The sequence below is a fragment of the Ahaetulla prasina genome, chromosome 1 (assembly GCF_028640845.1).
Source record: "Ahaetulla prasina isolate Xishuangbanna chromosome 1, ASM2864084v1, whole genome shotgun sequence".
Taxonomy (NCBI): Eukaryota; Metazoa; Chordata; class Lepidosauria; order Squamata; family Colubridae; genus Ahaetulla; species Ahaetulla prasina.
Window position 1 is genome coordinate 377,006,985 of NC_080539.1, and position 26,570 is coordinate 377,033,554.

Genomic DNA, 26,570 nt, shown 5'->3' on the forward strand with positions numbered 1-26,570 from the left:
ACGTGTCCTGTTTCCCCCTCCCAATACTCCCAACAAAAAGTCAGCCAAAGGCCTTCTCCAAGTTTATTTACACTTGGCTGGATTCCTTCTGGCACAGAGATGTTCTGGACATGTCTCCCCACGCGCCTGCCAAAATCCCTGTAGATAACCAGAAAATTATAGATAAAGCAAGAGTCACTCACGAACAGATTCTTCTATCCATGACACAGTTTGCCCACGCAAATTCATTGCTTTGTCCAACACAAAAAGCCAGGAAGCTCTGCCTCCTGTTTTATATCCCCCTTTGCTCCGCCCTTTGCTTTTATCCCCTGTGGGTGTCGCTCCGTGACTCATCATTCTCTGACCCTGTCCCAAAGCCGGTCACGTCTGCGCAGTCTCGCATCAAGCCAAGATTGTTCTTGGGGCGTTACCAAATCCGAAGAAGGCCTGAGGGAATCAGGCCTTGCCAGCCCCTCCTCCTCTTCCTGGGTCAGTGCCAGGGAGGGAGAGGGCCCAGGGGAAGCAGGACTTGCCAGCTCCTCCTCCTCACTCTCTGAATCCTCCTCCTCCAGGAGTCCGAGTCCGGAAACCTGGGTCACAACAGGACGTTCAGTGGAATGGGCCTCTCTTCCCTTCGTGGAAACGTGGAGATCTTGAGGCCGTTCCTCCAGTGGAGATGGAGAATCTCTTGGTCAGCGATGGCAAACCTTTTTGGCACCGTGCATGCTCGTCAGGGCCGCAATCCAGAAGAGAAGCTGCCCAGGGCGCATGCGCAAGCCTGAAAATGAATTACCGGTTTCCGGCGTGCGCGCGCACGCAGGAAAGCAGCTCTTCCGAGTTTTGGGCGTGCCTGTGTGCACGACGATCAGCTCACGCAGGAAAACGAAAGACCAGCTCTTCCAGTTTCCGGTGCTGCCGCACACAAAAAGGCTAGCTGATCGTCACGCGCGCATGTGCGCTAGGAACCCGGAAGAGGAACAGGTAATGCCGCACGTGCTGGCTGACATGGCTCTGTGGGCCACTTCGGGCATGCGTGCCATAGGTTCGCCATCTCAGCTCTAGGTCTTGGTTCTCCTCTGGGTTTGCAGCTGGAGGACTTTCAAGGATGGCTCTACCCTCTCCAACCCTGATGGAAGGATTAAATTTGGGGTGAGCCAAGAGCAGGGTTCCATATCCTTGCATGTGCGAATGGGAGGGAAAAATCCACCATCCAGGAGGGTGTCTGGAGGTTCTTCTGATCCCCACACATTAGGAGTGGGGCAGTCTGAGCTTTACCGGGAATAATTAAGAGAAGAGAGACTTGGGGTAGTTTGGGATTGAATGTCCCTTAAGCTCTTAAAGTCCCTTTCTCAGCGTGGTGCATGAGATGATTTCGGTAGGAGAAGGAATGGCAGAAGCTGGGCTGGAGTGAAACGAGGGATCAGCCTAGAATCCCTATGTGGCCACCAGGAAACTGGATTGTTTAATATGAGATGAACAATCAAGAAGCAAACAATACCCCAATCAGGGAACCACGAAACAAGCTAACAGTAAACAACAGCACACTCAAAGAAGCAGCAAGACCCCTCCCACCAACACTGATGGGGTAAGCCACTAGATAGACTATAAGAGGAGGGCAAACCCTCCTCCCTTCTAGCACGGATGATGTTACCTAGTTTGGTAATGAAACGTCTGCAAGAAAACAGCCAAGCTCAGAGAGCATCAAGGACCCCACAGTTGTTGTCCTCCTCCTCCTCCTCCTCCTCCTCCTCCTCCTCCTCCTCCTCCTCCTCCTCCTCCTCCTCCTCCTCCTCCTCCTCCTCCTCCTCTTTCTCTTCCTCCTCCTCTCCACAAACTCCACTCCCTTCTAGCACTGATGATGTTACTTAGTTGGATCATCATCTGCAAGAAAACAGCCATGCTCAGAGAGCATCAAGGACCCCACAGTCGTCCTCCTCCTCCTCCTCCTCCTCCTCCTCCTCCTCCTCCCCCTCCTCCTCCCCCCCCTCCTCCTCCTCCTCCTCCTCCTCCTCTCCTCCCCCTCCCCCCACACCCCACTCCCTTCTAGCAGGGATGATGTTACCTAGTTTGGTAATGAATGCAAGAAAACAGCCAAGCTCAAAGAACACTAAGGGCCCACAGTCCTCCTCCCCCTCCCCCTCTCCACAAAACCCACTCCCTTCCAGCACTGATGAGATTACCTAATTTGGCAATGAAACGTCTCCCAAGAAAACCACCAAACGGTGGTCTGAGAACACCAGAGACCCTAGAGTAGGGCTGGGCAACTATGGCCCCTTTATGACCTATGGACTTCAACTCCCAGAATTCCTGAGCCAGCATGCTGGCTCAGGAATTCTGGGAGTTGAAGTCCATAGGTCATAAAGGGGCCATAGTTGCCCAGCCCTGCCCTAGAGTATATTATACATATTGACTGAAATGTCCATACCTCGTGTGACAACAGCCTGAAGACGGCTGGATGTATATTAGGTGAGTTATCTCCTAATTCGGGACAATTGAAGAGCCCTGGATTAGCACCAGGTATAAACTGTGATTTAGAAGAAATCTCCATGTGTTTACATAGTGATAAGAGGAAAGTTTAGAAGCTATACTATACTAGAAGTGCATCTTAACAAGGGTTTTCGTACTTGGGAGAAACTCCTCTTTTTAAAACTGGTCATAGTTTTTAAATTAATTAACCGTTGATCAAACTCTGCAGGCCTTTAAAATATACTAAACTGCATTTATATGCCACTTTTTAAACCACTTTTAACCAGTTTTTAACAAATTAACCACTGGAGCTCCAGTGATTAACATCACTGGCGGTTTTTAAGAAGAGATTAGACAGCCATTTGTCTGAAATAGGCCAGGGCAGGAGTCTGCAAACTTGGCTCTTTGAAGACTTGTGGACTTCAACTCCCAGAGTTCCTCAGCCAGCAAAGCTTTGCTGGCTGAGGAACTCTGGGAGTTGAAGTCCACAAGTCTTCAAAGAGCCAAGTTTGCAGACCCCTGGTCTAGGGTCTCTTGCTTGAGCAGGGGGTTGGACTAGAAGACCTCCAAGTAGTGGTGAAATCTGAACCGGTTGACTACCGGTTCGCTGGCTGCGCATGTACGCTGCGTGCCAAACACATGCTGCGTGCCAAATGTGGGCTGTGTGCACACATGTGCAGTGTGCACCAAATACAAGAGGCACACACTCATGCGCAGTGCGTGCCAAAAGGAGGCTTGGGAAGGTAAATAGAACAGTGCGTGTGTGTGTGTGTGTGTGTGATCAGCTGTGGTGTGTAATCGTGGGAACCTTTTAAAAAACTTTTTAAAAGCATTTTTCACTACTGGTTCCAGCAAATAGGTAGTAAAAAATGCCTTAAAAAAAGTAAAAAAAAAAAAAGGTTCCTACGATCATAGCTGTGCCGCACGATCGTCGGAACCTTTTTTTTTTTTTTTACCTTTTAAAAGCATTTTTTTATTCCCAGTTTGGCTGAATAGGTAGTTAAAAAAATGCTTTAAAAAAGTAAAAAAAAGGCTCCGATGATCGCACGGCACAGCTGTGATCGTCGGTGCCTTTTTTTTTTTTTACCTTTTTAAAGCATTTTTTTTACTACCTATTCCCCCAAACTGGTAGTAAAAAAGTCCCTAAAAAGTAAAAAAAAAAAAAAAAAGTTCCAACAATCAGCTGAGCAACACACGATCTTCGGTTTTTTTAAAAAAAACTTTTTAAAGCATTTTTAACTACCGGTTCCAGAGAACCAGTAGTAAAAAAAAAATGCTAAAAATTTTTTTTTAAAAAAGTTCCAAAGATCAGCTGAGTGATGCGCAATCTTCGGAACTTTTTTTTTTTTACATTTTTTTTTACTACTGGTTCAGAAAAACCAGTAGCATTTTCTACTACCGGTTCGGGTGAACTGGCCCGAACCGGTAGCATTTCATCCCTGCCTCCCAGGTTCCTTCCAGCTCTATTCTGAATTGAAATCGGACATGTTCGTTACACTTTTTGCAAAATTAAAAATGCAATAAACTTTTCTTTTGGACTGCCTTACTTTTTTTTTAATTTTTAAACTTTTTGTCCTTAATACCCCACAGCTCCTCCAAGCTCCTTACATTTTAGTAACGGAGCTCACCACAAGAGGAAGACTTTGGTTGCTCCGGAAATCAACATTTCTTTGGATCAGAGCGAAGGTTCCCTCCTGTCCGACGATTTCCTGGACACGCCGGATGACCTGGATATAAACGTCGATGACATTGAAACGCCGGATGAGACGGATTCGCTGGAATTCCTGGGAAATGGCAACGAGCTGGAATGGGAAGGTAAGAACTGATGGATGGTTTATTCCTGCTGTGTTTCCTACTGTTTGTGACCCAGGCCTAATTAGGTAGTAGGAAACTCAGTCCGTGAAAAAACAAACAAACTTTATTTGAACAGCTGAGAATTAGTTCATTCCCAGCATCGTTCAACTAAATTAAAGCAAATTCCTCCCAACACAAATTCCTCAGTCCTATCGCAAACCTTGGTCCAATTAGGCAAACTGCCAAAGGCCTTTCGTGGCAAAAGTTCAGAAGTCATAAAAATAAAAGCATCCATAGCTACCAACATTGTTTTCCGGCGAAGCCCAAACGCCATTGCTGGTCTGTTTTAAACCTTATGGGAGGGGCCAATCATCTCTTGGCCCTACTCCCGAGTTGTCCTCTCTGTCTGAGCTGCTCTTGCCTTCTGGCAGCTCTTCTCATGCGTGCATTAGGAACCGGCTCTTCCTGTTCCTCTGCCTCACTACTATCAGTCTCTGGAGGCTCTGCAGTCTGCACCTCACTCCCCGATGGCCCTGGCCTCACCTCAGCCTCATCGCTATCCGACTCTGTTGCCAGCTCCGCAGGCTGCCGGCGAACCACAACACTGACCAGGAGCGGCTGAAGTTGAAACCAGCGATATTTTGCGGAATAAATTAGAATATTCATCATTGGTCGGTTGCGATTTGGAAACACAAGAAATTTGTGTCGAAGTGCAGAAGTTCTCAGCGTACATACAAGCCACAAAAGATAAGTCATGATCATAATCTATATATATAAAAGCGAAAACCAGTCACACATTAATCACGAAATCTCCAGAACCGTAAAGCCTACAAACTTGAATTTTGCCACGTATGTTCCTCTTGGCTTCTAAGTGCTCACTAAGGAAGGTTTTTTCGAAATGACCATCAGAGCATTAATATTTCCTATATTATTATTAACACGCTCTGACGCTAAGGAGTTCTACTGCCCCGCCCCACCTGAAAAGAAATCTGTTCCAAATGCTAAACACAAGCAGAGGAGAGGAGTTTCACTTTCAGTTTTACTTTCACAACAGCAATCAGCTTTAATACAGAACACTTGAGCTAAACCACAGCCAGGCTCCTTCCTGTCTCCTTCTTGCTCACACAGCAAATACTGTTTTAGTTTCCAAACAGCCCTCAACTTTCTCACTCACTGACAGGATGCTAGGCAGATGAATACCGATGGATGCTGCGGGCTGGGACATTCTACTCCCCCTCCCCCTCTGTTCCAACTCCCAGTTGCATTATAGTAACACACTCTGATGCTACAGAGTTACACATTCTATATTAAGTTTCAGGCTGCAAGTGTCAATTTATCAAGCCCGAGCACATAATTCCATAGCGAAGCACGGGGGTCCAGCTAGTCGTAAAATACAATTGTCATTGTAACCCCCTCCAATATACACTACATAGCCATGACAAAATAAATAAATAAATAAAAAATTAGGCATGTACCCACATATATTATGTGACACAAAAAAAACAACACAAGCTAGTTCGGATATTGTTGTGCCTCGTCCTCCCTCCTCTCCTCAGCTGGGCCCCTCCCACCTCCTCCCAGGCCTGCTATCAGATTCAGAGTCTGATAATGAAGAGGAATGGCCTGGCATCATGCCTGGACAGAATGTCAGGAATGAACAAACAAACCTCATTCCTACAGGGTGTGAGCATGGAGCCAGCCACGTGCTGGAATTACTGGCAGCATATCCAGAGGAAGAGAACCCACAGTGGGAGGATCCCCGCTTCCGGAGATCTGAGAGGCGACGTCAGCAGAAGGAAGGGAGGGGCAGGCCTGGATAAGTGCTGAGTCATGGAGCCACACCCCACAGCCTATATAAAGGATCAGCTTGAGTCAAGCAACTTTGAGTCAAGCAAAGTCTCATCTGGTTTGCTGAAGTCACAACTTGGATTCCTGCCTGCCCTGAGAAATCTGAAAGGAATTTGGCAAAGCCGCAGGGGCTTCGTGGCCGCACTTGATATGGACTTCCTAGACCCGGTCGTCGGAGGGGGAGGGGGACACGACAGATATATACATGTACATGGAGAGAAAAATGAATCTTGCAAGTTTACCAGATGGATGGCATAGGGAACAAAGCTGTTACAGAATCTGTAAGTCCTGCTAGAAACATTTTGAAACCCCCTCCCAGAGGGGAGCAGCTGAAAGAGACCATAAAGTGGGTGTGTGGGGTCTCTAACAATGCTTTGAGCTCTAAGCACAGAGCTCTTATAAGCAGCATCCTGAATAACAGGAAGCGCCCTTCCTATAATCTTCTCTGCTGTCCTCACCACTCTCTGTAAGGACTTTCTATCTGAGGCAATACTGCCAACAAACCAAACAGGGATGCGGTTTGTTAAAATGCTCTTGATCGTGGCTCTGTAAAAAGTGGCCAAAGTGATAGTCATAAGATGCTAAAGGAAGAGATAGTAGGAAAGATGAGAAGGATAATATTAATACAGCCCCACCAGTTGGTTTGACACAAGACGGGGCATAAGACAGTGTTGTGGAAATTAGTTGTTTAGCAGAGTGATGGCATGGGGGGGAGGGCAGAAACTATCTTTGTATCTAATTGTTTTGGTATGCAATTTTTCCTAGTTGAGATGCCTTGGAAGAAGGGTAGGCGGTGGGGGCAAACCATTGAACAATTTTAAAAAAAAACAGAATGTGGTTTAATTTTATTAGATTTGATGAATTAAAAACATATTGCGCAATAAAGAAGGCAGGTTGCATCAACAGAGAGATCGCATCAAGATCACGAGAAGGAATGAGACCTGTTTCTACTAGTGAGGTAGTAGGCACAGGCAAGAAAAAACCAAATGGACAGGTACTGAATAGAACAGGTAGTACCTGGCTCAACTAGTAGTAAATGTGAGACGGATCTTGGAGTCCTAGTGGACAATCATTGAAACATGAGCCATCCGTGTGCAGCAGCTGCCAAAAAAGCCAACACAGTTCTAGGCTGTATTAACAGAGGAATAACATCAACATCATGTGAAGTCTTAATACCACTTTATAATGCCCTGGTAAGGCCACACCTGGAATCCTGCATCCAATTTTGGTCAACACGATGTAAAAAATATGTCAAGACTCTAGAAAGAGTGCAGAGAAGAGCAACCAGGATGATGAGGGGACTGGAGGCTAAAACACATGATGAACAGTTGCAGGAACTGGGCCTGGCTAGTCTAGGGAAGAGAAGGACCAGGGGAGACAGGATAGCAGTCTTCCAATATTGGAGGGGCTGCCCCAAAGAGGAGGAAGGGGTTCAAGCTATTTTCCAAAGCCCCTGAAGGCCAGAGAAGGAACAATGGATGGAAAATGACCAAGGAGAGATTCAACCTGGAAATAAGGAGAAATTTTCTGACAGGGAGAGCAATCAATTGATGGAACAGAAGTTGCCTTCGGAAGTCGTGGGAGCTTCATCGCTGGAGGCTTTCAAGAAGAGACTGGACTGCCATCTGTCAGAAATGGTATATAGGGTCTCCTGCTGGGAGGAGAGGGGTTGGACTAGAAGACCTCCAAGGTCCCTTCCAACTCTATTATTTTGTTATTCTTGCAATAAACTATGGAATAGAATGGAATTAGAATAGAATAGAACTAGAATTAGAATAAGAGAATAGAATATGTTAAGGGTAATCTGGGTTCACAACCAAGGTTGTGGACTGTTGAGCAGAGTACCCTACGCATGAAAACGACTGAGACTGGTTGTATACAATAACAGTCACTTGCAGACAAACTGGGGTTTGATATTCCTTTACTTTTAGGGAAAAGGCAAAGTCATAGTCCAAAAACAATTCAGGTCATACACATATAAAGTCAGTCAGTCAGGGATGTTACGATGTCTTCCTACCAACGTAGACTTGCACAACAAACAAGATCTTCTTTCAGTTTGGCAAAACACAGTTCAATTCACAACAGTCAGTATCTTGAGGAATCAGTAACTAGCCATGATCAAGCAACGATCATAAAGCTCAAATATACAGTTGCAGCATGTCATCAGGTTACAATGCTGTAGCGTCCCTGTAGATTCCCCCCAAGCCATAATTTAGGAGTCCTTTTATACATTGGCTACAGAACTCAACCAATCAAGATGCTTGCATGATGCAGCACAGCCTTAAAGCAATATCATGCCTTTCTTACTGCAAACATACATAGTTAGTTTATATATTGCCTGGCCAACTAGTTAGGCAAATAATAATTTCCTGACAGAATAGAATAGAACAAGGATAGAATTAGAATTAGAACAGAATAGAACAAGGATAGAATTAGAATTAGAATAGAATAGAACAAGGATAGAATTAGAATTAGAATAGAATAGAAACCCCCTGCTGAGGCAGGAAACCCTACACCACTTCAGACAAAACTGACTCCTAAGAATGTGTGATTTTGTGTCAGCCTAGGCTCGTGACTCATCGCGTCTTCCTGGTTCTCTTTCTCAGACGATACTCCCGTGGCCACAGCCAAAAACATGCCCGGAGACAGTGCAGACCTATTTGGAGATGGAGGCGGGGAAGACGGAGGTGCCCCCAACGGCCGTCTGTGGAGGACGGTCATAATTGGGGAACAGGAGCACCGCATCGACCTGCAGATGATCAAGCCGTACATGAAGGTGGTGACCCATGGAGGTGAGAAGCGCCGGAGACACCCAAGAGGTCTCCAACGAAGCCTTTGGAGGAGAAGGGAGCAGGTCCATCAAGTGGGGAAGGCCCTTGTATTTCAGGAAAGGGATTTCGTGGCCAACCCAGTGGGTCAATTCCTTCCATGCTTCTGTGTCTTTCTCTCTTAGGTTACTACGGGGAAGGCCTCAACGCCATCATTGTCTTCGCGGCTTGTTACTTGCCGGATAGCAACCTGCCCGACTACCATTACATCATGGAGAACCTCTTCCTGTAAGTGGGGGGCTCTTCCTGTATTCTGCAAAGGGGAGGGGGAGGAGATGTTGCTAAGGCCCACCTGGGGCAGCTGCCTGAGTCATCTCTAACATGGGAAATTTCACACGGGGGTGTGTGACCTGAAAAAGGATGGGTTTGCCACATTCCTGGCCCTTTGGGGGTGTTTAAAAAGAGGGCTGCTTTGTCCTCCCGGACGTCAGCTCCCAGAATTCCCCAGCCAGTATGCTTGAAGATGGGTGGACTTCAACTCCCAGAATCCCCCAGCCAGCATGCTTGAAGATGGGTGGACTTCGACTCCCAGAATCCCCCAGCCAGCATGCTTGAAGATGGGTGGACTTCAGCCCCAGAATCCCCAGCCAGCATGCTTGAAGGCAGGTGGACTTCAACTCCAGAATCCCCCAGCCAGCATGCTTGAAGGCAGGTGGACTTCAGCTCCCAGAATCCCCCAGCAAGCATGTTTGAAGATGGGTGGACCTCAACTCCCAGAATCCCCCAGTCAGCATGCTTGAAGGCAGGTGGACTTCAGCTCCCAGAATCCCCCAGCCAGCATGCTTGAAGATGGGTGGACTTCGACTCCCAGAATCCCCCAGTCAGCATGCTTGAAGGCAGGTGGACTTCAACTCCCAGAATCCCCCAGCCAGCATGCTTCAAGGCAGGTGGACTTCAACTCCCAGAATCCCCCAGCCAGCATGCTTGAAGATTGGTGGACTTCAACTCCAGAATCCCCAGCCAGCATTCTTGAAGGCAGGTGGACTTCAACTCCCAGAATCCCCCAGCCAGCATGCTTGAAGATTGGTGGACTTCAGCTCCCAGAATCCCCCAGCCAGCATTCTTGAAGATGGGTGGAGTTCAGCTCCCAGAATCCACCAGCAAGCATGTTTGAAGATGGTGGCCTTCAGCTCCCAGAATCCCCCAGCTGGCCTTGGGGGATTCTAGGAGTTGAAGTCCACCTGCCTTAACAAGTTTCTAAGGCGGGGAAATCCCAATCTAAAATAATACTCCAACCTTGCAGTTTTCTAGGCTCCCTTTTTCCTCACTTCTCTTCTTCTCTCTTAGGTTACTACGGGGAAGGCCTCAACGCCATCATTGTCTTCGCGGCTTGTTACTTGCCGGATAGCAACCTGCCCGACTACCATTACATCATGGAGAACCTCTTCCTGTAAGTGGGGGGCTCTTCCTGTATTCTGCAAAGGGGAGGGGGAGGAGATGTTGCTAAGGCCCACCTGGGGCAGCTGCCTGAGTCATCTCTAACATGGGAAATTTCACACGGGGGTGTGTGACCTGAAAAAGGATGGGTTTGCCACATTCCTGGCCCTTTGGGGGTGTTTAAAAAGAGGGCTGCTTTGTCCTCCCGGACGTCAGCTCCCAGAATTCCCCAGCCAGTATGCTTGAAGATGGGTGGACTTCAACTCCCAGAATCCCCCAGCCAGCATGCTTGAAGATGGGTGGACTTCGACTCCCAGAATCCCCCAGCCAGCATGCTTGAAGATGGGTGGACTTCAGCTCCCAGAATCCCCCAGCCAGCATGCTTGAAGGCAGGTGGACTTCAACTCCCAGAATCCCCCAGCCAGCATGCTTGAAGGCAGGTGGACTTCAGCTCCCAGAATCCCCCAGCAAGCATGTTTGAAGATGGGTGGACCTCAACTCCCAGAATCCCCCAGTCAGCATGCTTGAAGGCAGGTGGACTTCAGCTCCCAGAATCCCCCAGCCAGCATGCTTGAAGATGGGTGGACTTCGACTCCCAGAATCCCCCAGTCAGCATGCTTGAAGGCAGGTGGACTTCAACTCCCAGAATCCCCCAGCCAGCATGCTTCAAGGCAGGTGGACTTCAACTCCCAGAATCCCCCAGCCAGCATGCTTGAAGATTGGTGGACTTCAACTCTCAGAATCCCCCAGCCAGCATTCTTGAAGGCAGGTGGACTTCAACTCCCAGAATCCCCCAGCCAGCATGCTTGAAGATTGGTGGACTTCAGCTCCCAGAATCCCCCAGCCAGCATTCTTGAAGATGGGTGGACTTCAGCTCCCAGAATCCACCAGCAAGCATGTTTGAAGATGGGTGGACTTCAGCTCCCAGAATTCCCCAGCTGGTCATGGGGGATTCTAGGAGTTGAAGTCCACCTGTCTTAACAAGTTTCTAAGGCGGGGAAATCCCAATCTAAAATAATACTCCAACCTTGCAGTTTTCTAGGCTCCCTTTTTCCTCACTTCTCTTTCTTCTCTTCTTCTTCTTCTTCTTCTCTCCTTTTCTGAAAGGTACGTGATCAGTAGTTTGGAGCTGCTGGTCGCCGAAGACTACATGATTGTATATTTGAACGGCGCCACTCCGCGGAGGAGAATGCCGGGCATCGGCTGGTTGAAAAAATGCTACCAGATGATCGACAGACGGTAAGGAGGGTTGATCCCACCCAAAACGGACCCTAGGTCACCATTGGCTACCTTGTGCCTGTTCATTTGCAGCCATGCAGGGTGTGGGGGCGGGGGAGGTCTGTATTTTCTCACATCTCAGCATTTGACTTACCTCCTTTTTAAATACGTTTGGCCTGGAATCCTCAGAGCAAGGGATTTATAGCTGGGTCTTTTGGCTGTAAATTTGATATATCTATGTATCTCCATTTCCCTCCCTCCCTCCCTCCCGTTCTCTCTCTCATCTATCTATTATCTATCATCGCTATCATCTATCATTATCTATCTATCTATCTATCTATCTAGCTAGCTAGCTATTCATCTATCATCTATCCATCTATGATCTATATCTATCATCTATCTATCTATCTATCCATCCATCATCTATCCATCTATCTATCCTTTATATCTATCATCTATCTATCTATCCATCCATCCATCCATCATCTATCCATCTATCTATCCTTTATATCTATCATCTATCTATCTATCCATCCATCTATCATCTATCCATCTATCTATCCTTTATATCTATCATCTATCTATCTATCTATCTATCTATCTGTCTATCTATCTATCTATCCATCCATCTATCATCTATCCATTATCTATCCTTTATATCTATCATCTATCTATCTATCTATCCATCTATCATCTATCTATCTATCTATCTATCTATCTATCTATCTATCTATCTATCTATCTATCTATCTATCTATCTATCTATCTATCCATCCATCCATCCATCCATCCATCCATCCATCCATCCATCTATCCATCTATATCTATCATCTATCTATATATCTATCCATCTATCATCCATCCATCCATCCATCTATCATCTATATCATCTATCTATCTATCTATCTATCTATCTATCTATCTATCTATCTATCTATCTATCTATCTATCTATCCATCCATCCATCCATCCATCCATCTATCACCTATCCATCTAACATCTATATCTATCATCTATCTATCTATCCCTACCTACCTACCTACCTATCGTGTTTTCCCGAAAATAAGACCCTTATAACTTTTCTAGCTTGGTGCCTTAACTGCTACCCCAACCTGGATCTCTTTTAAGATTTATAGTGGTGCAGAATTATTATCTCACTGAGGTGTAATTGCTTCAACCTAATTTTTTTTATTTTATTTTTCCCCCCAAACTGCATGGTCTCCATTTTTCGCAGGTTACGGAAAAATCTGAAAGCGTTAATAATCGTTCACCCTTCCTGGTTCATTCGGACGGTGCTGGCGATATCCCGGCCTTTTATCAGGTAAAGGAATCAAAAGCTGGAGCGAAACCCAACTGACCCCTCCCAGCCCCTCCCAGGAATCTCCACCTGGCCCGTTTTGGATGCCAGGTAAGTACAGTGCCCACGCGGAGGCTCTAGGAAGGCGAAAAGTAGGCCTTCTGGAAGTTCTGGAAGTCCAGAAACAGGTCCGTTTCTGGTCTCTGGAGGGCCTCCAGAGCCCAGTGGAGGCCATTTGAGTGTTTAGTGGCCGGATGATCTTCCTGTCACCAATGCGGAGTTTTGTTCGGCAGATATATTCTCACTGTGCCCAGGGAGAGAAATATCTGCCTTTACCTAGGATCGAACTCACAGCCTCCTGATTGTAAGGCGAGAGCTCCACCTCTAGGCCACCGCACCACTCTGAGTGAAACCCAGCTTGATACTTTGAAAGGATTGCTTTCTTTGGGTCTCTTGCTTTCAATATGCCTTATAGTAGTGACTTTAACCCTTTCCTTGTTTCTGGATGGTTGGAGAAGTCCCGGAATGCTCCAATTCAGCTTTCTTTCATCTTGTTGACATGTTGGACTACAACACCCATCACCCCTGGTTGCCTGAACCCTCCAGCCAACATGGCTGAGGATTGCAGGTAGCCCTGCACTCACAACCATTCATTCAGCGACTGTTCGAAGTTACGACAGCGTTGAAAAAGAGCGACTTATGACCGTTTTTCGCAATTATGACCGTTGCCAAATTTCCCCATGGTCACACGATCAGAATCCGGATGCTTGGCAACTGACTCATAGTTATGACGGTCGCAGTGTCTCAGGGGGCCGGGTTGTCACGCGATCCCCTTTTGCAACCCTGATGGGCAGAGTCAACGGGATTTGACTTTTTAGATTCGCTTAACGACCGTGTGTCTAACTCAACGACTGCAGTGCCTCTCTTAACAACCAGGGCAAGAGAGATCGTAACATGGAGCAAAACTCACTTAACAGCTGTCTTGCTTAGCAGTGGAAATTTGGGGCCCAAATGTCGTAAGTTGAGTAATGAAACGGTGAGCATTTTTTTCCTCCTAACCTTTCAAGTTATCTTTAAAAGCCATTTAATCATCTTTGCCTTCACTTTGATTGAGGTTGTTTGCAACATCCTGTAAACTTAACAGCTACAAAGGGAGTCCTCAACTTGCAACCAGATATGGTTTGGGTTGCTAAGCAATGTGGTCATTAAGCAAGTCATCACATGACCGGTTCCGATTTTACAACTGTTTTTACTGCCGTTGTTAAGCAAATCAGGGTGGTTACTAAACGAATCAAGCGGTTGTTAAGTAAATCCAACTGTTGTGTCTGCGCCCACCGAGCCGGGCCCCCTGCCAGAAAGTGACTTGGAAAGTGAGGGGGAAGGGCCATTGGGAGCACCGGCTTCCCTGGCTCAGCTCCAGGAGCCAGAGGCAGGCCAGGTGGAAGAGATAACGAGGCCTCCGTCCCCTGACTCTTTCCGCCTCCCCAGGCCACGCCTCCAGACCCAGCTGATGGCAGTCAGTCCTGGCTGGACCCTAGGTTTCATAGGCAGGAGAGGCGGGAACAACAGAAGCAAGGGTGGGGCAGGCCTAGGAAGTGCTGAGTCATGGAGCCACACCCCACAGGATATAAAAGCAGCGAGGGCTGCTATGCCTCTTCGTAGCAGGCAAATCAACTGCTTGACTAGAGCTGAAGTACTGTTTGTTGACTCATCGGCGTCAAGGGAGATAACAGAGACACTTGGCAGACGCTCGCTAGTTTGCTGCCAGAGCTGATAGTGCCGGCTAATTAAGCCATCGCTCAGACGGAGGCGAGGGGGGACAGAACACCAACATACAGAATACCAGAGTTGGAAGGACCTTGGAGGTTCTCTAGTCCAACCACTTGGTCAGGCAGGAAACTCTACGTCAGACAAGTGACTGTTCAGTCTCTTCTCAAAACCTCCAGTATTGGAGCATTCACAACTTCCCCAAATGACTTTGCTTGTTGGAAGCTGACTGGCAAGGTCAATCAATCAATCAATCAATCAATCAATCAGAATAGAGCTGCCCACACCCATAATTCAATGCGCCCCAACCCCCCCCCCCACACACATGGGCGCACAACCCCCCGCGCTCTCCCCGCTTATGGCACGTGGAGGCACAGTGGGACTGAATGGCCTGTTTTTCGCTCTCCCCAGGCTCCAGAGCCTTTCTAGGAGTCTGGGGAGGGCAAAAATCAGCTTCTCCCCCGGGAAGGCCCGAAAATCAGCAACGCTCGCATGCCCATTGATATGACACCTGTGTTACGTGTGCCGTAAGTTCGCCATCACGGCTCTAAACCATTCGGGACAGATGGCTGTCCAATCTTCTGAAAAACCTCCAGTGTTGCCAACTTCTAGTGGCAAGCTGTTCCACTGGTTAATTGTCCTCACTGTTAGGAAGTTTCTCTTTAATTCTAAGTTGCTTCTCTCCTTGATTAGTTTCTATCCAGTGCTTCTTGTCCTGCCTTCTGGTGCTTTGGAGAATAATTTGACCCCGCTCTTCTTTGGGGCAGCCCCTCAAATCCTGGACTGCTGCTATCATGTCCCCCCAGTCCAGACCCTAGTAAGTCCCACGCCTGGAATCCTGCAACCAATTTTGGTCACTACACTACAAAAAAGATGTTGAGAGTTTGGAAAAAGCACAGAGAAGAGCAACTAAGATGATCAAAGGCCTGGAGACTAAAATAGATGAAGGACGGCTGCAGGATTTGGGTTTTGCTAGTCTAAAGAAAAGAAGAATTAGGGGTGACATGATAGCAGTCTTCCAGTATATGAGGGGCTGTGAGAAAGGAGTGGGGGGTCAAATTATTCTCCAAAGCATCAGAAGTCAAGACAAGAAACAATGGTTGGAAACTAATCAAAGAGAGAAGCAACCTGGAATTAAGGAGAAACCTCCTAACAGTGAGGACAATTCATCAGTGGAACAGCTTGCCACCAGAAATCATGGGCGCTCCATTACTGGAAGTTTTTAAGAAGAGACTGGACAGTCCACTTGTCTGAATTGGTAAACGTTGTCCTGCTTGAGCAGGGGGCTGGACTAGAAGACCTCAAAGGCCCCTTCCAGCTCTATTCTATTCTACCCAATTCCTGCAACTATTTCCTGTCGCAAAGGATGATCACGTATCCACAAGGCTTCAACCCTTGTAAATCCAACTAGCGTCCGGGGCCTTAAATTGTGATCTGGTGACGATCAGAAGTGGTGTGACACCTTGAGGATGAGCCTCAAGTCACGTTTGCCAAGGCTGCGGAGACTTCGAACTGTTGTTACATGAGCGCTTGTTAATTCAGGTTGCGACTGCCTATAGAATAATAATAATAATAATAATAATAAAAACAGAGTTGGAAGGGACCTTGGAGGTCTTCTAGTCCAAACCCTTCACCACTTCAGACAAAATGGTTATCCAACATAGCTCCAGCTAAGTCTCTCTCTTCTTTTTCCAGTGTGAAATTCATCAGCAAAATCCAGTACGTCCACACCTTGGAGGAACTTGCTCATACGATTCCCATGGAGCACGTCCAGATCCCAGATTGCATCCTGCAGTAAGTTTTGTTGTGATTCGGAGGTCCTCAGGACCCTCAAACCCTGTGAAATAATTATGTCGTCGTCATCATCATCATTTAACGACCCCATCATCCCTTGCGGGGTGGAGTCTGGGTAACTGAATGGAGCTAGCAAAGTGTTTACTGGCCAGATGCCTTTCCTGTTGCCAATACAGAGTTTTGTTCAGCAGATGTATTCTCATTGTGCCCAGAGAGAGAAATATCTGCCTCTGCCCAGGATCGAACTCACAGCCTCCTGATTGTGAGGCAAGAGCCTCTAGGCCAGGGGTCTCCAACTTTGGCAACTTTAAGACTTGTGGACTTCAACTCGCAGAGTTGTAGTCCAGCCATCTTCGGGTTGTCTAGATTGAGAGATACTGTGATAGACCGTGCCAAGCTTAACTGCTCTGCTCAATTGATAGAAGTAGCTTCAGGTGTATTGCTATCAATAGTAGCAATAATAGTGGTAGCAATCTCCTTCTTCTCCTTCCCCTTCCCCTTCCCCTTCCCCTTCCCCTTCTCCTTCTCCTTCTCCTTCTCCTTCTCCTTCTCCTTCTCCTTCTGCGTCTTCTTCTCCTTCTCCTTCTCCTTCTCCTTCTGCGTCTCCTTCTCCTTCTGCATCTTCTTCTCCTTCTCCTTCTCCTTCCTTCTCCTTCTCCTTCTGCGTCTCCTTCTCCTTCTGCATCTTCTTCTCCTTCTCCTTCTCCTTCTCCTTCTCCTTCTGCGTCTTCTTCTCCTTCTCCTTCTCCTTCTCCTTCTGCGTCTTCTTCTCCTTCTCCTTCTCCTTCTCCTTCTGCGTCTTCTTCTCCTTCTCCTTCTCCTTCTGTATCTTCTTCTCCTTCTCCTTCCCCTTCCCCTTCTCCTCCTCTTCCTCTTCAGAAATCCCAGGTTATTTCCTGCCCTTCTGTTATCTACAGAAAATCCATGTTTTTAGTTAGAGGAAACATTTCCATCTTGAGATTCAGAATCAGAATGGAGCTGGAAGGCACCCTTGGAGGTCTTCTAGTCCAGCCCCCTGCCCAAGCAGGAGATCCTACACCATTTCAGACAAGTGACTGTCCAGTCTCTTCTTAAAAACCTCCCGGGATGAAGCACCCTCAACTTTTGGTGGCAAGCAGTTCCCCTGGTTAATTGTTCTCACCATAAGGAAATTTCTCCTTAATTCCAGGTTGCTTCTCTCCTTGATTAGTTTCCACCCGTTGCTTCTCGTCTTGCCTTCTGGTGCTTTGGAGACTAGATTGACCCCCTCCTCTTTGGGGCAGCCCCTCAAATACTGGAATGTTGCTATCATGTCCCCCCTCGGTCCTTCTTTTCTCTAGATTGAAATTGATTTTTTTTTAATTTGCATTTATATCCCGCCCTTCTCCGAAGACTCAGGGCGGCTTACACTATGTCAAGCAATAGTCTTCATCCATTTGTGTATTATATACAAAGTCAACTTTTATTGCCCCCAACAATCTGGGTCCTCATTTTACCTACCTTATAAAGGATGGAAGGCTGAGTCAACCTTGGGCCTGGTAGGGCTTGAACCTGCAGTAATTGCAAGCAGCTGCTGTTAATAACAGACTGTCTTACCAGTCTGAGCCACCAGAGGCCCTCTGAGCCACCACTGATTGCGAATGTACTGGCATAACTTATCCCTGACTGCAGTGAGCTACAAGGCCACCTTCCTCGTGTCTCCGCTTACCTATTAAACATTTATGCTGAGATGGATAAATTAACGAAGGAGATAAAAGAAAAGGAAGATATGGAATACTATATAGTAAGGAATAAATGGTATAATTGGATAGAAATGGTAAATGACGAAAAATGGGAAAAGGCCATACACACATACACACACACACACACACAAAAGGGTTAGTGCATGAAAGAAAACGAATTGTTATAATGATAGGTATGATGGAATATATACAGAAATAAGGGACAACGGGTCAAAAAAGATAAGTATAATTAAAGGAAACAAGAGGGGAAAAAATGTAAATAATAGAGGAATACCAAAATGAAGCCGATGTAAAGACGGAGTATACGTTTTAGGAACTGGGTATGTCTAGTTTAATGAAAAGAAGGACTAGGGGAGACTTGATAGCAGTGTTCCAATATCTCAGGGGCTGCCACAAAGAAGAGGGAGTCGGGCTGTTCTCCAAAGCACCTGAGGGTAGAACAAGAAGCAATGGGTGGAAACTAATCAAGGAGAGAAGCAACTTAGAACTAAGGAGAAATTTCCTGACAGTCAGAACAATTAATAAGTGGAACAACTTGCCTTCAGAAGTTGTGAATGCTCCAACACTGGAAATGTTTAAGAAAATGTTGGATAACCATCTGACTGAGATGGTGTAGGGTTTCCTGCCTGGGCAGGGGGTTGGACTAGAAGGCCTCCAAGGTCCCTTCCAACTCTGATGTTATGTTGTGTTATGTTAGTGTTGGTTATGTCTTGTTGTTTTTTCAAAAATAAAAAGTATTTATATATTGTTTTATAAATAAAATAAAAAAACACATTTGTCTGGAAATTTTTAAGAAAATGTTGGCTAGCCATTTGTCTGAAATGGTGTAGAGTTTCCTGCCTGGGCAGGGGGTTGGACTAGAAGACCTCCAAGGTCCCTTCCAACTCTGTTGTTATGTTATGTTAAAAGTGATTTTTCCCGTACCCAGCAAAGAACCCTTTAACGTTCTCCCTGCCTTTGCTGTAGGTTTGAAGAGGAGCGAAACCAGGCCAGGAAAGAACGGTACGTCTCCTTCGGGTGGGCTGGGCTGGGGGGGGAGGAAGGGGGTCCCCTGGAATCAGTGGGGGGGGGGGGCAGGGGCCATTTGGGAAGGGACCGCTTCATCCAGCCAATGCTCTTATTTCGTTCCAGGGCGGAAGGAGTGAAACAGGACACGGCTGAGAGAGAGAGGTGAGCTTCCCACTTTTCCCATTTCCCAATGCTACCCTGTTTCCCAGGGGTTGGAATCTAAAAATTTCCCCTACCGGTTCTGTGGGCGTGGCTTAATTGGTGGGCGTGGCTTGGTGGTCAGGTGACCGGGCGGGCGTGGCCAATAACAATAAATAATAAAAATAATAAACAAAAGCACACAAAACAATAAGAGGTACCAAAAACCAACTTTCACGCTTTACACACAACACAACACAACACAACTGACTCGCACACAATGTAAAAGCAGCTGCACCTCACCCAAAATGGCCCCTGCAACAAGCAGGAACCTCACACAGCCACAAAAAGCTCAAAAACCAACTTTCAAACTTTACACACACACAACACAACTGACTCACACACGTACCACGTGCCACGTACAGCTTTGTGAGATTTTGTGTGCCCGCGTAGTTAGAGCGAAACACTAGAGAAACACACCAAATCTCACAAAGCTGCACAAATATTTTATTTTATTATTTTATTTAATTTATATTTTTAGATAAAAGCAGCTAAATTTAAAACTTTCTTAACTTTAAATTGCTATGTCTAAAAAAATAAAACTCCTAAAAACAACCCCAATTAACTATTTTCTTAAAGCTCCCCCCCCCCAGTTACTTACCCAATCGAAGGCAGGCAGATTGAGTTGCTCACCGATGAGATGGATTGCAGGCAGGCAGATTGAGTTGCTAGCTGATGCTATTGATTGAACTGAACCAAGGCAGGAGCGAGCCCGAAAGAAGCAGCAAACTGCCAAGTAGGCAAGTGGGGACCGGGCGATTGGGTGGGCATGGGCTGGGGGTGGGCAGGGATTTTTGCTACCGGTTCTCCAAACTACCCATCCCCATCGCTACAGGATCACCCGATGTTCTGTTCCCCGCCACCTCAGTCCGGGAAACACACGAATAGACTCAATTAGCCAGCAATGTAGTCCACGGCAGCTATCAGCTCTGGCAGCAAACCAGCGATCGTCTGCTAAGGTTTCCTTTATCTTCCCTGATGCTGGCGTCACAGAAGCTCGTTACTGGAGCAACCAGGAAGTCCGGAACAAACAGCAATTCAGGCCAAATGCTCAGTCAAATAGTTCAGCTCAAGTTTTCACCAGTCAGTTTGTTTTGTCCGTCACGAAGTAGTAGAGCAGCACCTCCTGCTTTTATACCCTGTGGGGTGTGGCTCCGTGACTCAGCACTCTCTATAGACCTGCCTCATCCCCTTTTTTGTTGTTCCCGCCTCTCTTGTCTATGAAACCTGGGATCTAACCAGGACTGATTGTCCACAGCTGGATCTGGAAGCGTTGCCTGGGCTGGGGGGGAGATACAGGAGACAGAGGCCTCGTCACCTCCTCCACCTGGCCTGCCTCTGACTCCTGGAGCTGAGCCAGAGAGGCCGGCCCTGCAGAGGGGAGCCCCGACGGCCCTTCCCGCTCACTCTCTGAGTCACTTTCTGGCAGGGGGCCAGGCCCGGGGTGTGTGCTGGAGCCACAACACCCGATCCGGTCTGAACTGGGAGCATTTCACCCCTGCTGTTTCCTCATGCCAGGGTGGGTAGGAAGAAACCCAGAAATTTGTGGGAGGCGGGAGCCCCCTTTCCAGTCCCAAAGGCTATTTGAAGGTATCTGAGTCCTGACAACATCCCCATGCTGGCTGTGGAATTCTGGGAGCTGAAGCCCACCCGTTTTCAAGTTGCCACAATTGGAGAAACTCTACTCTAGCCCCTCCGGCTAGAGTGGAGAAGATTCTCCAAAAGTCTGCCTTGGAATAAAACGGTTTCATTGGAAAAGGGGCTCCCTCTGATCCTTTTGCTGCTGCGGGCAGGTCAGGCTCTCCTCCCACAGGACAAGGGGGACTTAGGGGTGGCCAGAGCAGTGAAGAAGAGAAAATTCGTAGCTCAGGGTTGAATCCTGGATGGTCTCCGAGCTTGGCTGTCTTCTTGAAAGATGTTTCATGACCAAACGAGGGAACACCATCAGTGCTAGAAGTGGAAGGGGTTTGTGGAGAGGAGGAGGAGGAGGAGGAGGAGGAGGAGGAGGAGGACAACGACAACAACAGCACTGGGATCCTAACAGTGGGATCTCTGAACTTGGTGGTTTTCTTGCAGACATTTGATGACCCAACCAGGTAACATCATCAGCGCATGTTGATGCTACTTAGTTTGGTCATGAAATGTCTGAAAAAAACCCACCAAGCTCAGCGATCACCTACAACTTCACAGCCAATGTCCCCATGGACTTAATCCAAAAGCCGGATTCTTCCTATTCTTCTCCGTTTTATTTTATTTATTTATTTATTTGTCACAACAATATATACAGGTATCACACAGAAAGATTATACAGTATATAAACATATATATGAGGAAATATTAGGAGGTATAAGCATATATATATATATAGAATAGAATAGAATTTTATTGGCCAAGTGTGATTGGACACACAAGGAATTTGTCTTTGGTGCAGATGCTCTCAGTGTACATAAAAGAAAAGATACCTTCATCAAGGTACAACATTTACAACACAATTGATGGTCAATATATCAATATAAATCATAAGGATTGCCAGCAACAAGTTATAGTCATACAGTCATAAGTGGAAAGAGATTGGTGATGGGAACGATGAGAAAATTAATAGTAGTGCAGATTTAGTAAATAGTTTGACAGTGTTGAGGGAATTAATTGTTTAGCTGAGTGATGGCCTTCGGGAAAAAACTGTTCTTGTGTCTAGTTGTTCTGGTTCATCTGACTGAGATGGTGTAGGGTTTCCTGCCTGGGCAGGGGGTTGGACTAGAAGGCCTCCAAGGTCCCTTCCAACTCTGTTGTTATGTTATGTTATGTTATGGTGTGCAGTGCTCTATAGTGTCGTTTTGAGGGTAGGAGTTGAAACAGTTTATGTCCTGGAGATAGATAGATAGATAGATAGATAGATAGATAGATAGATAGATAGATAGATAGATAGATGAAGAAAAAAAAAGTTTTTGGTTAAAGCTTTTAGGATTATGGGAAGAGACCACAGAGTCAGGTAAAGTATTCCAAGCACTGATGATTCTGTTACAGAAGTCATATTTTCTGCAATCTAGATTAAAGCGGTTGACATTAAGTTTAAATCTATTGGTTGCTCTTGTATTATTGTGATTAAAGCTGAAGTAGTCTTTAACAGGAAGGACATTACAATAGATGAGATACAATCTATCAGATACAATAGTTTTGAGTCAAACGAGCCTCTTTTGTGAGTTTCGTGGTACAACAACTAATAATAATAATAATAATAATAATAATAATAATAATAATAATAATAATAATAATATCAGAGTTGGAAGGGACCTTGGAGGCCTTCTAGTCCAACCCCCTGCCCAGGCAGGAAACTACACCATTTCAGACAAATGGCTATCCAACATTTTCTTAAAAATTTCCAGTGTTGGAGCATTCACAACTTCTGCAGGCAAGTCGTTCCACTGATTAATTGTTCTAATCAGTGTTACCTTTGCAAGCTTCAGGAGCTACCTTCTCTGTGGGGGAATACCCTTGCATTTTCTTTCCTAAGGCTAGTTCTCCTGCTTGAGCAGGGGGCTGGACTAGAAGACCTCCAAGGTCCCTTCCAGCTCTATTCTTTATTTTTATTTATTTATTTTATTTATTTTGTCACAACAATATATGTAGGAATCATACAAAAGATTATATAGTATATAAACATACATGGGTAAATATAAGGAGGTATAAGCATATATATAGAAAGAAGAAAAGAAAAACAATAGGACAGGAACGGTAGGCACGTTTGTGCGCTTATTCTATTCTAAACTCCGTAGTTACTTCAACAAGGTCTACCACCACCTACCAATTATTATACATTAGATATATATTACTATATATAATTATATAAACGGGTTTTTTTCTGCCTTGTGTCCAAATAACATTGCCATGTCAAAGGTCTCTGTGTGAGAAAATTAACTTCTCTGCTGGAGGACTCCAAATATCTAGGGCAGCCCTTGGTGACTTTGGTGTTTCAAAAAAATAAATAGATCCGTTTCAAAACATCTATCAATACTTTGTCTTTGTCTTCCCAAACAGGACTGTCTTTCCTTCAGAAGATCAGGAAACAAGGTTTGTTTTTAATTAACATTCGCCTCTTTTTAATTGATTTTTCAGGCGTCACCAGTTTTATTTTTGTGTTTTGCTCTCCTTTGCTGGTTTTTTTTTGTGTGCTTCATCAATTATTTATTGCCTTTTATCAACATGCACAAACACTTAACAGCAGAGATGTTCAGACTTTATTAAGTAATTAGTTCAAGACTAAAACTATAATTGCATAACTAACACTTCGATATGAATTACATCTTTTTTTTTTAAAATTTTTTTTATTAAACACAAAAATTATGTTTTTATGTTTCGCTGTGTAATAATAATAATAATAATAATAATAATAATAATAATAATAATAATAATAATAATAATAATAATAATAATAATAATAATATCAGAGTTGGAAGGGACCTTGGAGGTCTTCTAGTCCAACCCCCTGCCCAGGCAGGAAACCCTACCCCATTTCAGACAAATGGCTATCCAACATTTTCTTAAAAATTTCCAGTGTTGGAGCATTCACAACTTCTGCAGGCAAGTAGTTCCACTCATTAATTGTTCTAACTGTCAGGAAATTTCTCCTTAGTTCTAAGTTGCTTCTTTCCTTGATCAGTTTCCACCCATTGCTTCTTGTTCTGCCCTCAGGTGCTTTGGAGAATAGTTTGACTCCCTCTTCTTTGTGGCAATCCCTGAGATATTGGAAGACTGCTATCATGTCTCCCCTAGTCCTTCTTTTTATCAAACTAGACATACCCAGTTCCTGCAACCATTCTTCCTATGTTTTAGTCTCCAGTCCCCTAATCATCTTTGTTGCTCTTCTCTGCACTCTTTCTAGAGTCTCAGCATCCTTTTTACATCGTGTTTAATTAAGCTGGGGCATCATTGTTGCTTTTAAAAGATTGCAATCTTGTGTCCTAGGCTAAGAACCAAGAAACCCCTTGGTTGGTCAGTCTGTGTGATATGACCTCGAGGAAGCAGGGGGCGGGGGCTTCAAAAATTTTAGCAAGGGGTTCTCTGCCCGGTTGCTTGGTGGGCGTGGCCATGGTGGGTGTGGCCTAGTCGGCCTCCTGCACCATGGTTTGGGGGGAGGTGCCCTCCCTAGGCTCCAGAGGTTTTCCTTGAGCCTCTGGGAAGCAAAAACAGTCTTCCCAGGCTCTGGAGTCCAGAAACGGGCCCATTTCTGGCCTTCCCAAACTTCCAGTAGGTACGTTTTTCGCCCTCCCAGAGCCTCTGTGTACGCTCTGCACTTACCTGCATTCAAAACAGGCTGCATGGGGGACTTCTGGGAGGGGCGGGGCGGGCGAGGCCAGCCAGGAGTGGGATTTTGAGATTCTCCAAACTGCATAGAATCTTAGCTAGTGTCAGGGTTCCTATTTTTTCTAACTACATTCCCTCTCCTAAATCCCCCCTTCCTACTTTCCCACACACGAGAAGGTGACAGCGTGGAAGTTTCCGGGGCTAATATGGCTTCCAAAGCTGTATGTAAGCTAGGAGTTCTCCCGAACCCCTAACAGCCCAGCCCTGCAAGGAAGCCTTTGCCTGACTTGCAAAATATAAAGTGTCACAGATTTATTGTTACTGCAAAGTTAATACATACGCCCTTTAAATATTTTAAAACTCCCATATCTACAAGTAGTGGTTCAGTTCACTAACTGGATTATTCAGTTCCATGATGGACTTTCTTTTTAATATAACAACAGAGTTGGAAGGGACCTTGGAGGTCTTCTAGTCCAACCCCCTGCCCAGGCAGGAAACCCTACACCATCTCAGACAAATGGTTATCCAACATTTTCTTAAAAATTTCCAGTGTTGGAGCATTTACAACTTCTGCAGGCAAGTTGTTCCACTTATTGATTGTTCTAACTGTCAGGAAATTTCTCCTTAGTTCTAAGTTGCTTCTCTCCTTGATCAGTTTCCACCCATTGCTTCTTGTTCTGTCCTCAGGTGCTTTGGAGAATAGTTTGACTCCCACTTCTTTGTGGCAACCCCTGAGATATTGGAAGACTGCTATCATGTCTCCCCTAGTCCTTCTTTTCATTAAACTAGACATACCCAGTTCCTGCAACCGTTCTTCATATGTTTTAGCCTCCTTCTTATTAAAGGTTGATTCACCCTCAGTTTAAAATAGGTTTTAGTTTAACATTAGGAGGACCTGTCTATGGAGATTCTCCACCATCCAGGTCCTGGTTGTCCCAAATGTGCTTTTTTCCAAGAGGCAACTGGACTTGCTTGGTTTTTCCTTGAAGACGTTTCGCTTCTCATCCAGGAAGCTTCTTCAGTTCTGACTGTTTATACTGCTTGCAGACCAGTGGCGGGTTTCAATTTTTTTTTTACTACCGGTTCTGTGGGTGTGGCTTGGTGGGCGTGGCAGGGGAAGGATACTGCAAAATCCCCATTTCCTCCCCATCAGCTGGGACTTGGGAGGCAGAGAATAGATGGGGGGTGGGGCCAGGCAGAATTTTTACTACCAATTCTTCGAACTACTCAAAATTTCCACTACCGGTTCTCCAGAACTGGTCAGAACCTGCTGAAACCCACCCCTGTCAAGGGCAGCTGGTCATTTGTGTTATTTTAGAGGGTCGTTGAGGCCACTTGGAGGTTGAACCAATTGGCTGCAGCCCAGAAGGCTCCACCCCCATTTGCACCACTCGGGTGACCCTGAGGACACAGACAAACCTTCAAGTGGTCTCAGTGACTCCCTAAGAGGATGCAAATGACCAGCTGCCTGCAAGGAGTATAAATCCTTCCCTTCCCCACCACCCAGTCAAAGCTGAAGAAGCTTCTTGGAGGAGAAGCGAAACATTTTCAAGGAAAACCCAAAAAAGTCCAGTTGCCTTTTGAAAAAGCATATTTGGGACAATAGGAGCATCTGGCATTGACAGCTGTTCTACTGTGACATCAATATTTATTTTTTTATTTTTTTATTAAATTTTTATACCGCCCTTCTCCCGAAGGACTCAGGGCGGTGTACAGCCAAAAAATAAAAACCCAGTATATATACAATTAAAACAACAAATTTAAAACAGAGCATATTACAAGATTGGCCAACATTAAAAAATTTAAAATTTAAAACCCTGAAATAATAAAACCCCCAATTAAAATTTAATAAAACTGTTAAGCCAGTCCCGCTTAAATAAATAAGTGTGTTTTCAGCTCACGGCGAAAGGTCCGAAGATCAGGCACTTGGCATAGGCCAGGGGGAAGTTCGTTCCCCCTGGCCAATAGAATGGT

General features: G+C 45.7%; 1 protein-coding gene across 1 annotated transcript in view; it reads left to right on the forward strand.

The window, feature by feature from the left end:
- Positions 1–26,570, forward strand: part of ATCAY (ATCAY kinesin light chain interacting caytaxin) — a 54,099-nt gene that overhangs the window by 21,844 nt on the left and 5,685 nt on the right. The window contains exons 4-12 of the mRNA XM_058163733.1: positions 4,036–4,260; positions 8,694–8,879; positions 9,041–9,143; positions 11,400–11,531; positions 12,745–12,831; positions 16,270–16,368; positions 19,056–19,091; positions 19,221–19,259; positions 23,331–23,363. Of these exons, the coding sequence (XP_058019716.1) occupies positions 4,036–4,260; positions 8,694–8,879; positions 9,041–9,143; positions 11,400–11,531; positions 12,745–12,831; positions 16,270–16,368; positions 19,056–19,091; positions 19,221–19,259; positions 23,331–23,363 (940 nt within the window). The remainder of the gene's footprint in view (positions 1–4,035; positions 4,261–8,693; positions 8,880–9,040; positions 9,144–11,399; positions 11,532–12,744; positions 12,832–16,269; positions 16,369–19,055; positions 19,092–19,220; positions 19,260–23,330; positions 23,364–26,570) is intronic.